Genomic DNA, 21,429 nt, shown 5'->3' on the forward strand with positions numbered 1-21,429 from the left:
GGCTGGAGCGCCTCCTGTGTGGAGTCTGCATGTCCTCCCTGCGGTCGAGTGGCGTTCGAAAGACATGCGTGAATAGGAGTGCCTTTGTTGAAGGCTAGGCATCGGGCTGGCACCTCAGCACTGTAAAAATTTACTGTCAATCATTAGCGGACCGGAGTTCTGCTGTGGCGACCCCTAACCGGGAAAAGCCGAAAGAAAAACAAAAACAAAACATGTTTTCTTCCAAGATTCAAAAAATGCTTTAACAATAACACAAATGCCAACACAATCCAACCCAAAAGAACATCTCAAAACCTGTAAAAATACATGTCTTTTTAGCATGGCTCTACTATGATTGAAATAGTCACCTCTATCAAACACCTGGGAGTCAGATCTAACAGAGGGTGGCCTACAGGTTAAAAATGAGATTGTGAAAATCAGTACAAAATCAGGTAAACTATACATAGCTTACTACCACAGGAAGAACTGGTGTAGAAAACGTGTTCCCTTCCACATTCTATCAAATATGCTACACATCTAACAGAATTATCAACCCTATTTCTGTACAAAATTTAGTATGTCTATAACAGGATCATTATATTTTCTGTCAGTCATGGCACCACATCAAAGCACTGCACTTAAATGCCCAGTTAATATTCAAACAACATCAGTCACTCAAACTTTGCATATCATCTCAGATTTTCAGCCTGCCAAACTCTCCCTCATTAGATAGCACTAGACACTACAAAAGTAATACACTTAACATTTGCACTGCTATCAGTCATTCAATTATAGTTTGCACAGAAGCTTCTCAACTCACCAAACTCTTCCTCATTAGATAAAAGAAATGTCATTGAGGAAGTACTCTAGTGAGCTGTAACCCACAGATGGGCAGCTAGTAGACGTACTAAATGTAAAAAAGAAAACAGGTTTGGTGACTCCTATTTTTATAGTCTCTACAGTCAAGCTGTGAAATAAGCTCCCTCACAACCTCAGGTATCCAGTACTTGCTTTAGGGTGTACTTCACAGACAAAAAAAAAGTTTTAGTGAAATTTCAAATTAAGTTTAGCTACTGGTTTTGTCCCTGATGACTGCTGCACTGTAGTCGTGATGTCCCTCCATAGGGGTGGCCTTACAACCCACCTGTATAATTACAGACATATCAGCCTTAGAAACCTCAACCATAAATCCAGGGACTGCATTATACCTGATCTTCTAAACTGCAATATCAAGAATCTTATTAGACTTGACCCCCAAAGCAGTTTGACTTTATGAAGGGTAGAGCCTGTCTATTTAAGCTATATATGGCTGTATAAAGTCACTATGCAGTGAACATGGTGTATCTTGACCTGTCCAAGGCCTTTGACATCATTCCCCATGTTGGAAGCATACAAATGTCAAGTACTTTAAAAGAATGATCCATATGTGGTAAGATGGATAGCAAACTGGCTTAAGGACAGAACCCACATAGTGTGAGTTGCAGGTGCCTTGTCGGAATGTAAGAAAGTGACCGGCGATGTCACTCAGGGCTCGGTCCTGGGACCTCTCTTTTTATATTTACTTCTCAGATCTCCAATTAGAGATCCAAGACTACTGGCTAGCAAAATGTGCAGATGACTGCAAACTAGGGTTTGTTGTAAAATCACCGTATGACACCCAAACCCTCTAGAATGAAATGTCTATAGTAAACTCTTGGTGTACTACAAATGAGCTCACAGAAAATGTTAAAAATTGTAGCTTCATCACTTTTGGTAGACAATCCCTTCCTTCATCACACTGTACAGACAACATACCACTACAAAATGAAAATGTAGTCAGCAACCTAGACACTTAGGTTGACAGCTTCCTCTCTTTTGACTGTCATGTGACAATGGTTGTCAGAAAATCTTATTTAGCCAGGCTAACTGCCAAAAGAACATAATCAAAGTCTAAATAAGTAATTACTTCCTTATACAAAGCATTGATTGAGCCAACTACTGAGTACAATGACCCCATTGGGATCCACCTCACTAAACATATCAAACAATTAGAAAGACCCCTAAAGTTCCTCAAAAAATATCGTAAGATTAAAGTCCTGGAGCTACTGGAAGCTCTATTCCTTTATTCAGCATCTTACAGACTTATTAGGGGAGATCACTGTCTTGCTTACAGTGCCATTATAGACCCGATTTCCCTGGACCTCCACACTTTCTCTGCAAGTCCAGTATCTTCAACAATACTACATGGGCCTAAATCTTCACCCACATACACAAAAAACATGCTGGAGAGACACATTTATAACACAGTTTTTCCAACACCTCTGTAATAAACTTTCTCTACATGTCAGGTAGTGTGATTCACTACCTTTATTTAAACATAAACCAGATGACTGGACAGGTATCCACAAATTTACCCTTGGATTGACTGGCATGGTCCTCCTTGAAAAAGGAGGTGTGGCCAGATGGACAGTACTGGCAAGACATGAATGGTCATAAGATGTAGTGATTTTGGAATATCTAAGCATCTATAAAAATGCTAAAAGAATGTGAAGTTACATAACTGACTTATTTGAACTACAATAGTGGCAAACCACTTCACTACAGCACCTACACGCTGATGTCATTTACTGGTGTCAGTAATATAAAAAATTGGTGCTTTTCAAAACTATAAACATTATTACAGTGTCACACTGCCAACCAGTAAAATGTAGTCTATCATGGCTTACTACCCAACTCATATCAAAAACTTAAAATATGCCTTCACTTCTCTTCTGTATCTGCTTAACTAACACTGTCACCTGCACTTCAAGTACATGAAAGTATCCTACTGATGGAATTTGCTAGGAATTCCATTATTCTTCACTACGCATTGCACTCTGTCAAGTCTCCAAATATTACTTGGCCTCTAATCTAACGTTTGAAAATGATTCATATCTTATTGTACCTATTGTTTTATTAATTTTCATTTGTCACTTTAATTCCAACATTCATCTTTGTAATGTTTTATCTGTACTAAAAATGAGTTTCCAGCTAGATTTTTCCTAGTTAACACATGTAAGCAAGTAAGCATGTTAATAAAAAATAAACAAATATATATAAGCAAATGTTTGTTTAATCCCTCTTGTAATTACCTGTCATCTTCAGCATCTAGAACCAAGATCCATGGTTTGAAGAGTTCAGTAATTCTGTAGTGTAAGGATTTCAAGCCTGAACAAAGGCAAAATGTCAGCAGTTAAGTGCAAAATGAAAGGTACATGTGCATAGCCTGCAGCTCATGATTAATACATCCTACTGTACAAATATCACTAATAAATGTTATTTGTAGACAGCAAACAACTTGGATAACAAAATGCAAACAAAATATGCACTGTAATTTGTAAAACTTCATGGAATTCAGACAAAATAAATGTATGTATAATGGATATAAAAAGTTTACACACCCCTGTTGAAATGCCAGGTTTTTGTGATATAAAAATGAGACCACAATAAATCATTTCAAAACTTTTCCCACCCTTAATGTGACCTATAACCTGTACAATGCAATTGAAATACAAACAAATATAAAAAAAATGTACAATATGCTGGTTGCATAAGTGTGTACACCCTTAAACTAATACTTTGTTGAAGCACCTTTTGATTTAATTACAGCATTCACTCTTTCTTGGGTGCACACCTGCCATGAAATTAAAGAGACATCTGATTAACCCCGAATAAAGTTCAGTTGTCCCAGTAGGATTTTCCTGACATTTACTCAGTTGTCTGCTATAGCAAAAGCAATGATTTGCAGAGAGCTTACAAAGCATCAAAGGGATCTCATTGTTGAAAGGTATCAGTCAGGAGAAGGGTACAAAAAAATTGCCACAGCATTGGATATACCATGGAACACAGTGAAGACAGTCATCAAAAAGGGAAGAAAATATGGAACAACAGTGACGTTGCAAATAACTGGATGCCCCTAAAATATTGATGAAACACAAGACAAAAACTGGTCAGGGAGGCTGCCAAGAGACCTGCAAAAACTGGTCAGGGAGGCTGCCAAGAGACCTGCAGCAACACTGAAGGAGCCGCAGGAATTTCTGGCAAGTACTGGTTGTGTACTACATGTGACAACAATCTCCCGTATTCTCCATATGTCTGGACTATGGGGTAGGGTTGAAAGATGGAAGCCTTTTCATACACAGAAAAACATCCAGGCCAGACTAAAATTTGCAAAACAATAGATCAAGTCTCCCAAAAGCATGTGGGAAAATGTTATGATCTGATGAGACCAAGGTTGAACATTTTGGCCACAATTCCAAAAGGTACATTTGGCGCAAAAACAACACTTTGCATCACCAAAAGAATCAAAATGGTGAAGCATGGTGGTGGTACTATCATGCTTTGGGGTTGCTTTTCTTCAGCTGGAATTGGGGCTTTAGTCAAGGGGGAGGGAATTATGAACAGTTCCAAATACCAGTCACTTTTGGCCCAAAACCTTCAGGTGTCTGCTAGAAAGATGAAGAGGAATTTCACCTTTCAATACAACAATGACCCCAAGCATACATCCAAATCAACAAAAGAATGGCTTCACCAGAAGAAAATTAAAGTTTTGGAATGGCCCAGCCAGAGCCCAGAACTAAATCCAACAGAAAATCTGTGGGGTGACCTGAAGAGGGCTGTGCACAAGGATGCTCTCACAATTTGACAGATTTGGAGTGCTTTTGCAAAGAAGAGTGGACAAATATTGTCAAGTCAAGATGTGCCATGCTAATAGACTCCTACCCAAGAAGACTGAATGTTGTAATTAAATCAAAAGGTGCTCCAACAAAGTATTAGTGTAAGTGTTCACACACAACAAAGTATTAGTTTAAGAATGTGCACACTTATGCAGCCGGCATATTGTAAGATATTTTTCCCCTAACAGATTTGTTTGTTTTTCAATTGAATTGTACAGGTTATAGGCTACATTAAAGTGGGAAAAGTTTTTAAATTATTTATTGTGATCTAATTTTTTACATCACAAAAACCTGGCATTTTAACAGGGGTGTGTAAACTTTTTATATCCACTGTATATCATGAAGAATTGTTAAGACTGGATGAGGCTGAACATGATTTATTAAAGTAACTAACACAGAATCTACAAGACCTTTAAAAGTAGTTGTCTCAAAATAATATTCCAGAACATTTCTAATATACACCTCTTATTCTTCTGCTATTACTATATGAGGTACATGAACCCATCAAATTTCTTGATGTAAATTTATAACTGAAATCAGTAATGACATTTTTTTCTTATAAACAGTTTTTTTCTAGTTAGCATTATGCTATTATGAAATTAGCCTTATTCTATAAATTGCTGGCACTTAAAGATCAAGTGCAGTTTTTTTTTTACCATTTCTTTTTGTTTTAATTATTCACTCATTGCTTAAAGTGGACTTTCTTACTCTAAAATGTGTACTTTTTACTTCCGTTACTTCAGTTGACCTACATTTATTTAGTTTAATAAACCGGTGTTTCTGTTTACTGCATGTTGAGTAACTGTCCAATTACTTCCTTATTTCATGTCATCCAGCCCCACCATTTCATGACGCATTAGACAGGGAAAACAGTCATGTAACTGGGTTGCATGTTTTTCTGTAGTCTGCAGCAGATTTTATTATAAAGTAATCAGAATGCAGCAGAGTCAGTCATTCAGTCAGACAATAAATCAAATAACAAACACAGTATTAAGATGGAACTGGATAAGACTGTTAGTAAGTGCTTAGCATACAGTATAATAAAACAGACATAAAAGTAATGCATCATTGTCTGCCAATGTATTTTAGGGAGAAAACTACTGATGCGTGAACCACCTCAATGACAGACCTACTGTACAGTGTGTTTGTTACGTTACACCACAAGGAATTAGTGTTGAAAAGAAAACGTTCTGAATAATCTGTGCGTATGTGAAAATGAAGATGCTGTAAAGTGATTATTCCATATTATACCATGACCCCCCCCCATTAATATTCCAAAACATGCACGCTGATTGGCCAGCGTGCACGTTGTAAATCGACTTATACTAATGGAAAAAGGTCCGGTCGCCCGGACTTTTTCCATTAGTATAAGTCTCTTTTAAAACACTGTCTCGCTATGTTAAAAGAGTTTAACATAGCGACACAGGTTTAAAAAAAGCAAGGGAGATCTCTGTTGCTTTTTTTAAAGCTGTCTCACTATGTTAAACTCCTTTAACATAGCGACACAGTGTGTAAAAAGCAATGGAGATCTTGCTTTCTCCGTTGCTTTTTTTAAAACCTGTCTCGCTATGTTAAATGGGTTTAACATAGCGAGACAGCTTTAAAATAAGCAACGTAGATCTCTGTTGCTTATTTTAAAGTTGTCTCGCTATGTTAAACCCATTTAACATAGCGATGTTAAACCCATTTAACATAGCGAACAGTAAAAGCAATGGAGATCTTGCTTTCTCCATTGCTTTTGGCCACAGCTCTGATGTACTGCGTGAGGCATGCGCAGTACATCAGAACTGCCGCGGATACCAGACCGCTGCGGAAGGGCAGCAAAGAGGCATTATACAATGCCATTATTTAAGAAAAGTAATTATTTCTTTTCTTAAATAATGTCATAGCATAATAGCTATAACCCACTTCTGGGTGTGGGTAAAGTGGGATTTACCCACGATTGTCTTTGTTTGGTCCCTCGGGCTTCGCCTTCGGGACCAAACCACGCCAACCGTGGGTAAATCCCGCATTACCCACACCCAGGCGTGGGTTATTGCTATAGCATACAACTGTTTACTACTGTATGATAGAGTATGTGTTATACTGAAGTATCTGTTTGCTTTTAAATTTGATAATTCACAGAGGAGAACTTCATTTGCCTTCTGTCCAAACCTCTCAGATGTCCCTGTTTATGCCTCTTAGGTTTGCCATGACCCTTGTAAAAGTTTTAAATTTCTGGTAAAACACTGACAATTGAAGTCAGTCAATAATGCTGCACAGAGTTTCATGTTTCTTATCATTCAGAAAATGCATGTTGATGCAAAACCTGTTGTTCAAGTAACTTTTAAATTGAATTTGAAACATATTTAAAAACTGTCCCTGATTTGCTCCTTTGTCCTCCCATTATTTTTGGATTTTTGTCCAGAATTCTTAATCAAAAAAGCTCAGCGATCTGCTGCTGTTTCTTCAAGGGTAGAAAGTTATTTTACCAGCTTTCAAAGCTGGTAAAAGACTTCACTTTCCTATTCGTTCTTTTTTTTTTTTGTAACTGATATTCTGAACATATCCAGAATGTATGTGATTTACGCATCATACTTTTCTCCCTACAAGTGATCAATCAATCTACTGGTAGACAACGACTTATTAGAAGTTCATCGTATTAATCACTGCTGCAGTAGCCGTAGCTATATGGGTTATATCCTGTTAAGTATGTAACAGCTGGACAGTTTCCAAAGCTTCAGGGCACCTTCTACGCATCCTAACGTAGCTTGAGCTGAGCTGAATAAAAGACATGTTTGGGAGTGAAGCCCTTCAGAACTATACTGCCACCGAGGAGTAAGCTCCTTTGAGGCTTCTGAGGATCAAAGGTTGGTTTGTGCTTTCCTTAGCTGGGTAGATAAGTTCCTCTTGGGGAAAAACTCTTCCATTTTCTTATATTTTTACCTCTGTTTTACTACTTTCCTCTTCAGGTAGGTTACTTCAAAGCTAGGAGTGTTGTGTTTTAAAGGACTGTCTCAAGACTGTAAGTTTCTTTTTTAAATGGTGCACTTACTGTTTTTATCATTTTAAAAGTAGTGCTAAGTGATCAACTATTTTCTGTGGAGAACTTGGGTTTATTTTAAGGTTGTGTCACTGCCATAGTGTTTGAAAGTTCTTTTTACTGTGAATTTTCTGTCAGAAAAGGTAACTTTTGTGGACTAGTAGTTTTACTGGCATTATTTCTTGATTTCCACAGGACAGAGGCACCATTTTTGGCTTTACCATGGAACAGATTGTCACAGCCATGATCGGTCCAGCTTCCAGCCACAAAAAGAAAATGTTAAGGAAACAGCCTCTGCCACCACAGCAGGCTAGCAATTTGCTTTAGCTGCAGGTGGGTGACTCTGCTGAAGCCATTTGCTGTACTCAGACCAGTCAATTTTAACCGGGATCTGTACAACCAACAGCCAATATGAATCTGAGGTAGGCCATGTCCTCTTTGGCTGTTGAGGTCTCCTCAGTGGGCAAGGGACAACCACTCCTGTCAATTCTGGGAGAGGGAACAGGCAAGGTGAGACTGGGATAGATTAGTATAAATTTGGAGGAGGTGATAGTAAGAGGTTATGTAACGTGTCAGAGAAAGTATGATAGTCAGGTGAAGATGTGACTGGTAGAGAAACTGTACAGATAGCGGTGGAGAAAAGTAAATAAGATTGAAGTTCAACCAGGAGTAAAGCAGGACAAATCTATTCCAGGCAAGGTCAAGGCCAACTCTACAAGGACCTTGGCTTCTTCTATGACTTTTGGTAAGGGCTGGATTCTATAAGTATTCTAGAAGCTGCTACTTGGTCCACTGTACATATTTTTACAAAGCATTATAAGCTGGATTTCATCTCTAGGTCTAGATCATGCTTTGCTACGACCATTCTCCAGGGGATCTTGGATCATCTTTTTCCACTTCCCAAATAAAATCATCTATGGTTATCCACCAAATATAGCCTATATAAAGACTATTGCAGCAGTGATCAATATGAATAACATATTTTATATGCAATTTTATAATTAATTTATATTTAAGCAATACTGCAAAAAAGCATGAATATACAGGCAAGGCAAACAATAAATTAAAATGCAAGATTTAAAAGCAAGTCTGAAGGAACCTCTTATAGTCACTGATCATATGTGCCTCACAAAACCATAGAGGTAGTAAGTTCCAAAGGAGCACTGTGTGAAATGGAAAAAAACAAGTCCTCAAAAAATCAAACTACACCCTCTGAACCACCAGCAGTCCACAGATGGTAGAGCAGAGAGCACAGCAGGTCAGTACGGCAACATTAACTCTCAAACTGGTAGGGGGGTACCATGGCATTAAGGGCTAAATACTCGAGGACAAAAATGTAACAGATTATGTGTGACTGAATCGATAGCCAAAGAATGTCTCAAAGCATTGGTGTAAAGTGCTGGCAACATGATGTACAAGTTAGTAGCTGTGTAGTGGAGTTTTGCAGCAAACAATTAAGTCCACAAACCAGTAACTAGGCAGTAGAATTTTACATGAGCTAAAAGCAATTAAGTTCATAGTCCAGATGCCCTAAATACAGGGGATTACAGCAGTCTGACTGGGGCATGGACAAGCACAGGAAATATCCCATAAATGAAACCATGCAGACTTCACAACATTTGAAACTTGGTCTCTAATGGTGGATGCACTCAAGGTCTTCCGTAAGGAAATACAGAGCTGATACAGAGTTCTGAGGGAAGGACATGAAAAGCTGTGTACTGCAGGCATAGCAGTGACACTGCAGCCCTCTCCCCTGATAAGATCACCCCAAGTGCAGTAGTTATGTACTTGAAAAGAAAAAGGTATGCAATCAAAACCTGTAGGATGTCACAGTCAAGATGGCAGGATCAGAAAGAGATAACACTTGATAAAATACACTGAAAACAGGAAGCAAGTGATTCCATGACAGCTCTTGAGATGCTGCAGTAGGTAGTTAAAAGTTGCAGAGGAACTAAGTATCAAAACCTGCTGTGTGATCAAGGAGGACCAAGACCAAACAATACCTTGGATCTCAGGCCACGAGTAACTTATTAAAACCTGGTGGAGGCATTCAGAGGACTGTGATAGGTCTGGAAACAAGATTGAAAAGCATCAAATTGTAGGTGTTCCCTAAGGTAAGAATCAAGCTGTGTGTAAGCTACTTTCTCCCAGTCCTTTCTAATAAAAGTAAGGTCTGGCTACAGGGCAATCAGGAACAACTCAATCTCTGAACTCCCAAAGGGACGAGACAATCTTGTACAAGAAAAGACCTAAGGCCTTCAAACAAGACATAGCAATCCGGGGAGACAGGAATCAAAACTGCAGGATGTCTGACACATACTTGAAACCACAGCAACAAATTTGTTTTAATCACCCAAGTCCAACTTGGACAAAAAAGAAAAAAAAAACAAAGAAAACAATGCTGCTACTAACAGAACCCCACACCACAAGTACCACCATGGACACAGTACCAGACCTAATGAAGGCAAGATTACATAACCATTTCTCCTTTCAAACTCTGTTATTTTACACTGTCACTTGACAGCAGTAACCAACATTTTTTTCACATCTATACTTATCAGGATATAACCAATTTTTAAGTTAGGACAATCATATTATCAAGGATGCATATAATTTCAGACTGCTGAAACCATGTATTTTTTTCTATAACTAAACATAACTGACTTTAACATCGCTACAGAACTAACTCAATGTACCCGAGAGGTTTGGCCTCTACACCCACTTGCAGTGGGCACATTCCCTACACCCTCTGAACTAATATGATCAACTCTGAGACATCCTCAAAAAAAAAAGTGAAATCTCCACAGCACAGCATGTTCCAGAAAAAGAGACACATATAAGTGAAAACAGTGGCACCTATTCAAAATGGATAGAGGTGTCTACTCAACTGATTTTCAGTCAGCTGTATTTTTACCAAAACATATTACTGTATCTGAGGCCTTACAGTTAATTGCTCAGATCACCTAGGCCACACACTTCAGTCACAACTGTTCAAGCTTTGAGGTGGAAATTACTTGTTTTAAAAAAGGAGCTTGTTTTAGAAAGGAGCTAGAGTGCAATGTTTTTGTGCTACTGTTTACTCAGTGGACCTGTAGAAAGTCTTTACACTGCCTGCCAGTGACTCCAAGGGGTAGAGACCTTGACCTTGGGGATTTTGCTTGAATACTCCTTACCCTATTATTCTCAAGGACAATTTTCTGTTTTATAATTTAATAAGCTTACAGTAACCCTACACACTGAAGTGGCAGAAGTTTCCTGTACAGTGGATAGATGATGATGGGCATACATGAAGAAGACAATGAAAATGAAATTTGGATATGAGGAAATTCAGACAGATGTTGCTGAACAGCTGCAACTGACTGCTGATCAAACCTGAGATGTGACCAAATTTGAAATGGATATTGGAACTGAGGAGGAATAAGGAATGATATGAGTAAGGCTGCTGTAAGATATCCACAAAAAGGGCAATGAATAAAACTGTGAAAAAAAATGCTGAAAGACACTTTCAATAAATAGGACTTTAAGCCTCTTTTTACAGGGTTGCACATCCATCTGCACCCACACACAGGAACAGGGGGTATCCTGCAAACAAAGCCACTAAAGTATATTTACCAACTCCACAGCTGCATGACAGTCCAGACAGGGCAACACCACCTGTTCACTAAAAGTAGTTTTCAGTGATAAAGTTGTCGCACTGTTGTCAGACAAACAGCGTTCAGCTCAAATGCACATTTCCCACATACGTATGGGGGTCTGCCTCTTACCTATTCAAACGGTCTATCAGAATGCTCTGTTGGGATGGAATTTAGGATGTCCTAAGATGCTTCACTGCTTGTAGGGTTACCACCCACACTTTGGGGATGTGCAAGATGTAGGAGTACGTACCTCATTGCTTGCTTATGACTCACATAAATGTGGTAGTGTCTGTAATAAAATGCACAACCCCCAGCTTCTACACAGGTTTTAAGGATGTCATAGTCAAGGCACCTGTCATTATGTCTTTTTCATTGATGTGTTCCTTCTTAAGCTGCTTCCCCATCTGCCCTAGACTTTGAGGACTCCTCAATGAGCTCCTCATACTAGTTTGAGACTTCTGAGGTCAGAGTCTTGACTGTGAGACTGCTGACTGAGGGGCACTCCCTCAATCAGACTGGTATGGATGACACATCATAACAACTTCTGCCTGACACATGGGAAGAAAACAACCATGTAGTCAAGCGGCAAATGTACTGGCATCCAACTCCCCAGTGATATGCCACTGCAGCTTTTTAACACATGGGAAGAAAACAACCATGTAGTCAAGAGGCAAATGTACTGGCATCAACTCCCCAGTGATATGCCACTGCAGCTTTTTAACTATCAGTCTTGCCAGAGGATCATAAAGATGGTGGATACCATGTACCCCACAATCAGCAAGTAAGATGGTGGATAACATGTACCCCTGGACCAGCAAATACTTTATTTTTTCTTTTCTCATAGTTGGCCATTAATTGCTATCAGCCATTCTATTCATTCACAGGATCTACCAGACCAACCAATGCCACCCCAGCTTAACTTGGCCAACACAGTGGGCCAGGGAGGAGATTGAGGACACTGGTACAGCATCATTCTGCTGCCGGGAAATGTGCCCCCACCCCCCTCATAGCAACCTTAGAAGCTGTACAGCTGCTGCTCTCAGAATGCATGACCAACCTTCCAACAGCATGACACACCTCTGACAGCAATGAACTCACAGGTGTCTTAAAGATGCCACTGCAGTGAGCCTAAGCTGCCTCCCACCCAAAGGATCAGGGCAAGCTAACATTGGCTGCTCACTTCCAATCTCTATCCATGGCTCTATATTGTCAGTCCAACAAAAACTTTCTAGCTGATACCAAGACTTTGTGAAACATTTCCAAAAAAATCAGCTGTTGGGAATTTCACCTTTTCCTTGGGCAGAAATGCCTTATGTTGAGCAGAATCCAGATGGGCTTAAAGGAAAACCACTGTCCTTGAGGGGTTAAGTCTTGAGTATGACAGATTCGAAGACAGGCCTGAACTCTGGAAACCATCCAAGATGAAATTATGGGTCTATTCTATGTTCTCATGCATGAACTTATGAGTCAGGCAGTCATCTAAATAAAGGTAGGTTTGCAATCCCTTGCTTGGGCATTGAGGGATACTGGAAACAGATATTTTGTAAATACAGTACAGTCTAGATACAGTAGCTAAACCAATTTGGAAGAAAGTAACCTGATAGCAGCAGCCCTTTCTCCCACCATGACAATCTGAGAAAACATCTGTCTGTGATACCTATGGATGGGAATGTTTAGGAAAACATCCTTTAGATCTATAGTGACAATCAGAGTCTGAAGGAGCAGAAGAGAAAGAATGATCTGTAAGGTTAAAAAGGCTACCCTGAAAATGTCATATTAAATTTTATACAAATGAAAGTTATACAGCAATTAACTAGTTAAAATGAGCAAAGGAACTATTTCACATTAAAATACACTACAACACACATAAAAAACACATATAAGTATAGATATATTACTAAATGTAATACTCGAGCCGAAAAAAAAAAACAGTTGGCCATTTATAAGTGCAACAAGGAACTTTGGGGGTGAACACAGTACAGACATTACAGAATGACCAGGGCCTTGTGCCTCAAGTGGTAATACCTGTACCATGCACACCCTCATGCTGTAAACACTAAGTATAGCCATACCTACATAGATGCCCTCATGCTGTACACACACACACACACACACACACACACACACACACACACACACACACACACACACACACACACACCTACATACATATGCCAGATCATCAGTAGGCACTTTTGTCAACACACACTACACCATTAAAAAATTATCGATTCCTGTCTTATCTCATTTTAGCATGGGTACTGCAGGTGGGAGGTCAAAGTATTAATTTGTTGTGTTCCGTTGAAAACAGGAGTCAATCAGTATGGCTAATAGGGGAGAGGATTAAGGCTGTGACCTGTTACTGAGCTACTTCCTGAGGATAAAGACTTGATTCCATTCAGCCTACATTTGCTGGTGTATGACGCTGAGCATGTCACTTAAACCACAGAGTGTTCCAGCTCAGTTGGGAAATTGGGCTAGTCTCCTCAGTGGCTTCCTGAACTGCACATCTAGTAACTACCTATGAACCTATGGCTTGATATAGCAGACACAGAGCACTGTAAAAGTCAATGAAATGGAGGTAACACACACACACACACACACACACACACATATATATATATATATATATATATATATATATATATATATATATATGTATTTTTATTTATTTATTTTTTTACAGTATGATAATCAGGTTGATGAGCTGGTCCAGAGATCCGTTCCGGTTACAACCCAGATACAAAAGGTACAAATTTAATAGTGAAAGAAAGCATACAGACAATAACTAACATAAGAATTAAGTCAAAAATGAATGCAAAATGTAAGACTACCATCAACTTAAAACAGTAAAGAAGTGTCAACTTAATTTTGTAAATATTTATAAAGAATATTTACAGTATGTATATTATATACAAGTAGGAGACAAACTAATCATATGTTGCATCTACACCTTTGGTTATATAGACAAGCATTTAAGTCATATTGGCTACACTGGTTGAAGGTAAACCAGTATGACAGAAAAGTTTACAATCAATCGGCTGAAATTATAACTGGTCAAGCAGGCTGAGCCGCATTCTGTTTGACTGATCAACTGCACAGCTGATTGCAAACTTCATTCATTTTTTGTGCTTGAGATTATGTTATAAAAGGGTGTTTAGAATGCCTTCCAATCTCATTGTTGTGCAATCTTGGAGAGGTGTGGAGGTGTAGAGGACTTTTTCCCCCTCAAAAAAAAAAAAAGTGTGTACAACAAACCATTTTTTTTATTTTCATTCCCCAAGTAGTAGCCTACTAGATACTGCTGAATAAAATTTTAAAGGTGAAGACAGTACAGTTGTGTACACTTACCATAAATGTAGATGTTCGAGTGTATTCACTGTTCCAGTCATTACATTTGGGTTATCTGCTTGCAGTAGCCCTCAGTCGGCCTGATTAACAAAGTCTTGGGTCCTGCGTCAGATGCTGTCCCTTCTTCCATGATGTCAGGTTGTCAGGGGTATAAAACATGCAGCCGATGCCATTAGATCTGTTTTTCTTGCCCCAGATGTCAGGTGCCCCCCAATGGGAAGCAATTAAATCTACAATTACAAGGACATACCTGCATCAAAAAAGCAAATACACCAAAATGCTTTTTGAGCATAGTAAGGGAGAGTAGAGGTATAGCCAAAAGAAGAAAGGGGCTGGGGGGAGGATCACCAGGACTCCAACAGTGAATACACTCGAACATCTACATTTATGGTAAGTGTATACAACTGTAGTATGTTCTTCATGTTTCACTGTTGCAGTCATTACATTTGGGTAGATTCCCAAAGCTAAGGTTGGGAGGAAGAATTTAAATAGAATTAGGACCAGCTATAAGGCCCTGCCAGACTGCAGTGGCAAAGCCAGCTCTGGATTTAGAGAAAATCGGCAAATGATAATGCTTGGTGAAAGTATGTACAAAACTCCAGGTAGCAGCTTCTAGGATGTCCCTGGTAGAAATGCCCCTGAGAAAGGCTGTGGAGGCATATGCAGCCCTGGTTGAATGGGGTCAGATGTCCTGTGGGATAGGTTTTATATGGTGCTTATAGCAGAAATGAATGCAGTGGCCTATCTATTTTGAAATGGTAAATGCCACCAGCAGTTGTTCAGATTTCCTTTGAGGTTTAGTCCTGTCCAAGTAAAATCTAAGTTGTCTGTGCACCATTCCCCTTTGTTCTGTGGGTTAGGAAAGAAGGTAGGCAAATGAATAGACTGATTAAGAGCCACACTGGATACCACCTTGGGCATGAAGGAGGGATTGGTTCTGAGGGACACCCTGTCCGCATAAAAGATGATGAAAGGCTCCACTGCCATAAGGGCATGTAATTCAGATACCCTTCTTGCAGAAGTGATTGCTAAAAGGAAAGCTGTTTTCCAAGAAAGGAATTTTAAATCTGCGGTAGCAGCTGGCTCAAAAGGAGGAAGAGTGAGTTTCTCCAAGTCAAAGTTAAGATCCCAGGCTGGAGTTGGAGCTCTCCTGGGTGGCCTTACATTTTTGGCCCCTCTGAGGAAGGAGCTGAAATGGCTGAGTCATGAATTTTGATGGAGGAAAAGGACAAGCCCTTATGAAGCATCTCAGTCAAATATTGTAGAATCTAAGGTAAACTAGGCACTGCTTTGCTCATCTCTTGAGATTGATTCCAGGCACAAAATCTTTTCCATTTTGCAGCATAAGATTTTCTAGTACTAGGCCTCCTTGCCTCTAAAATAATACCCATCACTGATTTACTGAGGGATGGTAAAGGAGAGATTAGGTAATTAGCCAGAAAGCTAGGTTCAGGGTTTGCAGCTGAGGGTGCAGAATCTGGTTCTCCTGCTGAGACAACAGGGAAGGAGTTTGAGGCAGGTGCCATGGGGCCAACTGTGACACACTGCGCAAGAGGGGGTACCAATGTTGGCGTGGCCAAGCTGGTGCAATTAAAATTGTCCTTGGCTTGTCCTGTTTGATCTTTAGTAGTATCCTGGAAATCAGAGGCAGAGGAGGAAAGGCATAAACTGACAGGGTTTTTCCATCTGAAGGATAGAGCATCCACTTTTCAAGCTAGCATGTGGGGAATCCTTGTGCAAAATTTGTCCAATTGATGGTTCTGTGGGGAGGCAAACAGGTCTATATCTGGGCTCCCCCACTTGCTTGTCAACATGTTGAAAATCCTTGGTTCCAGTTTCCACTCGTGCGGGTCCTTGAGGTTTCTGCTTAGTCCATCTGCCAGTGTATTTAATTTTCCTGGCAGGAAATGAGCTTGTAGATTCACTTGGTAGCTCAAGGCTGTGTTCCACAATGCCATGGCTAGTCTGCAGAGTGGGTAAGAATGTGTACCCCCCTACTTGTTTATGTACCACATGACAGTGGTGTTGTCTGTCTTTACCATTAGTTGTCCTGGAAGAATGTGGTCCTTGAAGGTTGTCAGGGCATTCTGTACTGCTAACATTTCCTTTTGATTTATGTGCAGGTGCATTTGACTTGGGTTCCATTTGCCCTGAATGCACTTCTCTGCCAGGTGAGCCCCCCATGCATAGTCTGATGCATCTGTTAAGGGTTGGGTGGCAGGGGGAAGTATGAATGTTAGTCCCCTGTTTTGGTGGCAGGCCTCTGCCCACCAAAGGAACTCTAGGCGGAGGCAAGATATGATAGGTATCACTGCTTCTAGATCCTGTGAATGTTGACACCTTAGGCTTTTGAGATACCACTGTAGTTTCCACATATGCAGCCTTGCATATGGAATTAGAAGAATGCAGGAGGCTATGAATCCCAAGCCTTGCAGTATTTGCCTTGCAGATAGCTGGGTTTCTGTGGCCACTTGTTTGAAGTAGATTGTCAAATGAATCCGTTTCTATAGCATGAGGAAAGCCATCTGGGAAGTTGTATTCAAGCTTGCTCCCAGGAATATAATTTGTTGACAGGGTACCAGGTGTGATTTCTTTTCGTTTATGGTGTACTCCAGACAAGTTAGCACCCACTGAACAAAGGCCAGATGATTCAAAAGTATGTCCTGGCTTTCTGCCTGAATTAGACAATCATCCAGGTATGGGTATATTTGAATATTTCTTTGCCTGCAAAATGCAATGACTGGAGCTAGGCACTTTGTGAATACCCTGGGACTGGTGCAGTAGATAGGCCAAAGGGCAGTAGGTATCTTCTACAAGACTCCCTGATAGGGATGTGCAGGTATGCTTCTTTTAAGTCTAGTGTTGACAACCATAGGAAGCAGCTGGTGAAGAGTCAGCATTTTGAATTTTGGAATCACCAGAAAGGTGTTTAGAGTAAAAAGGTCCAGGATAGGACGCCATGTATTGCCTTTTCTGGGTACTAGAAAAAGTCTCGAATAGAAACCTTGTCCCTTTTCCTCTTCTGGTACAAACTGAATAGCCCCCATGCTTAAGAGAGAGAGAGAACTTGATTTTGGGCCTCTGCCCATTGATTTGGGGGGTAGATCTGGCCACCCGCTTGGTGTTGGTAACATGTGGAAGTGAAATCTGTATCCTTGGGACACTATATTTAAAACCCATTTGTCCAGGGTAATGAGTTCCCAGTTTTTGGCCTGCAGACCAATCTTTCTGCCTAAAGAAGTATTCAGTTGGGAGGTGCTTGAAAGTTTTAAAAACAAGTCATCGAGGCAGTTTTCCTTAGGGGGAGTCTTACTACTCCCAGATTTGGGTGTGGAAATCCCCCCTGCTTAGTCTTGTGTGTCCTCAGAGACTGAAATCTGGGGTTTCTGCTGTGTCTGGGTTTGGCTTGAGAAGACCTGGAAGGGGCTGGAAAGGACCAATTCTTAGAGGGCCAATGCCTACTAAATCTAGGAGGCTGAATTTACAAGAAATCTTTAATAGTTTGCATAGATTTAGCTTTATCTTCCATCTTTTTAAGAACTTCCTCAGCTTTGTTGCCAAACAAGCGGTCCTGATTTAAGGAAGCATCCAACAGTTTAGCTTTAACATGATCAGGCAAAGATTGCTCCTTAAGCCAAGCATGCCTTCTGAGCACAAACCCAGTAACAGCAGGCCTGCAAGAGGCCTCTAATGAATCAAATCCACATTGCAAAGTATGTTTACCAACCTGTTCAGCAGAATGCATTAAATCCTGTAATTCTTTATTTTCAGCACAGTCAGGAATCACATAATTTTCTGTTTAAGCAACCCAATAACATGTTGTTGATGCATATGAAACTGGCAGTTTAAAGCCCTAATGGCCAAGGTTGCAGAAGTGTAAACCTTCTTACCCCATCTATCCAGCGCCTTGGAGTCTCTATCAGAAGGGGTAGGATTTTTAGCAGTAGAAGCCTTAATGCCCTTGGGTCTCTGTGAAATAGTCTCTGGATCCGCAATAGGATTTTTAAAAAAGAAACTTGTGTGAATCAGGAACCCTTTAATATCTGTCAGGTTTTCTGGGAGCAGGAGGCAAATTATCAGGGGCCAAACTAGATTCTGAAAAGGCATCATCAACAATGTCTAGTACAGGAGGTATAGCTAAAGGCCTATGCTGAGGCAGGAGTAAGAAATCCCTAAGCCTCTTTTTTGAATCAGAAAAATCCTGGCTTTCGCAGTGGAAATGTTCCCTTAGAGTATGTAAGGTTTCACCAAAAGAAAAATCCTCTGGAGGGGAAGCAGAAGGAATAGAGTACTCTGCATCAGAATCCTCATAAGTAGACAAGGGCAAATCCAGATCATCAGAAGAATGAGAAAAATCAGAATCCTGGTCAGAAGAATCATAAACAACTTCAGTCCTAGGTCTCTTAGAAGGGGGAGGTTGGCTTCCACTGATTAAAGTTATAAGATCTTCAGCCATTCTTATCATTTGTTTTTTAGGCATGGTTCAAGATTTAGGCCTAAATGAAGAAGGAGGCGTCCGTTTATTATGCAAGTCCGTAGGCCTGAATACACCCACAGAAGACGGTGCCTACACAATGGCTCCGGACCCATCCAAGGTAGATACATCTGCAGGCTCCATAGTTGAAGCATCTTGCTGCATACCAGAGTCCGAATGGGTCTCAGTAGAGGCCTGCAAATGAGAAGTAGCAGGTATCAGGGGCTGCGAAAGCGCCTCACTGAGTACCAGCAAACTGGCTTAGGAGAAGCATCATGGCAGCTCTGGACCTAGGCGGCCTGTCTCTGCCTTTATATTTGCGTTGTTTTTGAATCCCGGTACTCAGATGGCTAAACAACGACATTTCTGGATAAATAAACAGAGAACTGAAATATTTAGAGGTGAAAATATACCGATGACGGATAGTGCGCTGATTAAATAAAGCACAAAACTGACAGAAAGGTATGTTATGGTCAGAGCCCAGGCAAGGAATACAGTACGAATGAAAATCTTTCTGAGGTATTTGCTTTCCACAAGTAATGCAATTATTAACTTTTACTGACATCGGTAAGGAGCAAGAAAAAGTTTCCCCAATGGGGTACTTAGCTTTAGTTGAAGACTTTGGTTCTGAAACTCGAAAACAAAAATTTCCGGAGTCAGCCGACCGGCACTTGTGAACTGCTTCTGCTTCGGGCACCGCACGGCAAGAAAAGACTGGTGTAATGGTGTCGGCTGCATGTTTTATAACCCTGACGACCTGACGTCATGGAAGAAGGGACAGCATCCGACGCAGGACCCAAGACTTTGTTAATCAGGCCGACTGAGGGCTACTGCAAGCAGATAACCCAAATGTAATGACTGCAACAGTGAAACACGAAGAACATCAGCCAGTCACATTGTAGGTTAAATAGGTTGTTGCTGTTAAACTACTTTTTCAGTGTAACACAAGACAGTGAGTCATTTCACTGTACAGAAGAAAATGTAGTTAATGAAGGTCTTGACGATTGGTTAGATACTTGATTATCTTTTTCATTGTATTTTCTGTGTCAAATGATTAAGTTCTCAATCAAGGTGAATATATATGTGTATGTGTGTGTGTGTGTGTGTGTGTGTGTGTGTGTGTGTGTGTGTGTGTGTGTGTGTGTGTGTGTGTGTGTGTGTGTGTGTGTGTGTGTGTGTGTGTGTGTGTGCGCGCACACGTTTATGTACACACACAAGCAAAAATACACACACACATCTTAGACTAGCATATTTGCCACCAGGATGAAAAAAACTTTTTTAAAATATTTTAAACATAACATGAACTATAATACAATAATGAGAAATATCTTATCACCTTATTAACACTTTAGCAACATTAAAATAATGCAAAACTAATACTGTTCTGAAAGCTAGAGAATTATTTAAAACAAATGATCAAAAATTCACAAATTCCATTATGACAGATACAGATCAATGGCTACAATAAAAAAGAAAAAGAAATGCTTAGGAACTACCACAGTGCAAATTCTGAAAAATAATTCTAGGCAAATTTTAATTAAACGAAAATAATGCAACTATAATTCACAACTGTCAACTATTTTTGTTTTCAATGTATATGACAAAAGCCAGTATTACTTTAACAAAGATCTTGCTAAGACAACGATCACAGAAACAAAATGAAGCATGCTTGAACAAGAACATTTACAGTAACAAGACAACGAAGTGCTGACTGTCACTGTGCTGTACTCAATAAAAGATACAAAACAAAAACTGCACACAAAAATATGAATGAAAACGAGTAGAAAAAAAGCACGTACCTGTTATAATTTCACCTTGTGCCTTTGGCTCTTCTACTAAGCTGTTCTTTTCAGAATCAATAAGGCTTTCCACAAGAAATAAAAAGAACTGCTCTACATAAGCCACGTATGGACTCCATTTGGAGAACAAGCCAAAACTTTTGAAGTCTGCCTTTGAAAGACGAAGTTTGCAAAAGAAATTTGCAAGCCATTCTATTGTTTCCTTCACCTGAAAAGCACATTAACTGGTAAATCTACTAGAAATGAACAGCATGCCTTCTCTTGAAGTTATACACAATTATCAATGCCACCTTACCAACTTTTAAGCAGAGGTAACAATACACTAAGAATGTAATGTGCAGAAAGGAAAAAGTCCATGTAAAAACATACAGAGCTTTGTCATTGACACTAAATATACATAACATAATCGACTTTCTGATACATGTGTAAAGTTCAGTAATTGTTTATGAGCAACATGCATTGTTAATCAGGGAAG

The 21,429-nt window shown here is 39.8% G+C and overlaps 1 protein-coding gene across 2 annotated transcripts in view; it reads right to left on the bottom strand.

The window, feature by feature from the left end:
- Positions 1–21,429, bottom strand: part of EPG5 (ectopic P-granules autophagy protein 5 homolog) — a 2,535,958-nt gene that overhangs the window by 673,564 nt on the left and 1,840,965 nt on the right. For both annotated transcript variants that reach the window (XM_044078183.1, XR_006365599.1), the window contains exons 33-34: positions 20,955–21,162; positions 3,090–3,165 (exon numbers count right to left, since the gene is read on the bottom strand). In XM_044078183.1, coding sequence (XP_043934118.1) covers positions 3,090–3,165; positions 20,955–21,162 — 284 coding nt within the window. The remainder of the gene's footprint in view (positions 1–3,089; positions 3,166–20,954; positions 21,163–21,429) is intronic.

The sequence above is a fragment of the Protopterus annectens genome, chromosome 1.part1, assembly GCF_019279795.1.
Source record: "Protopterus annectens isolate FY-2018-M chromosome 1.part1, PAN1.0, whole genome shotgun sequence".
NCBI classification, from domain to species: Eukaryota; Metazoa; Chordata; order Ceratodontiformes; family Protopteridae; genus Protopterus; species Protopterus annectens.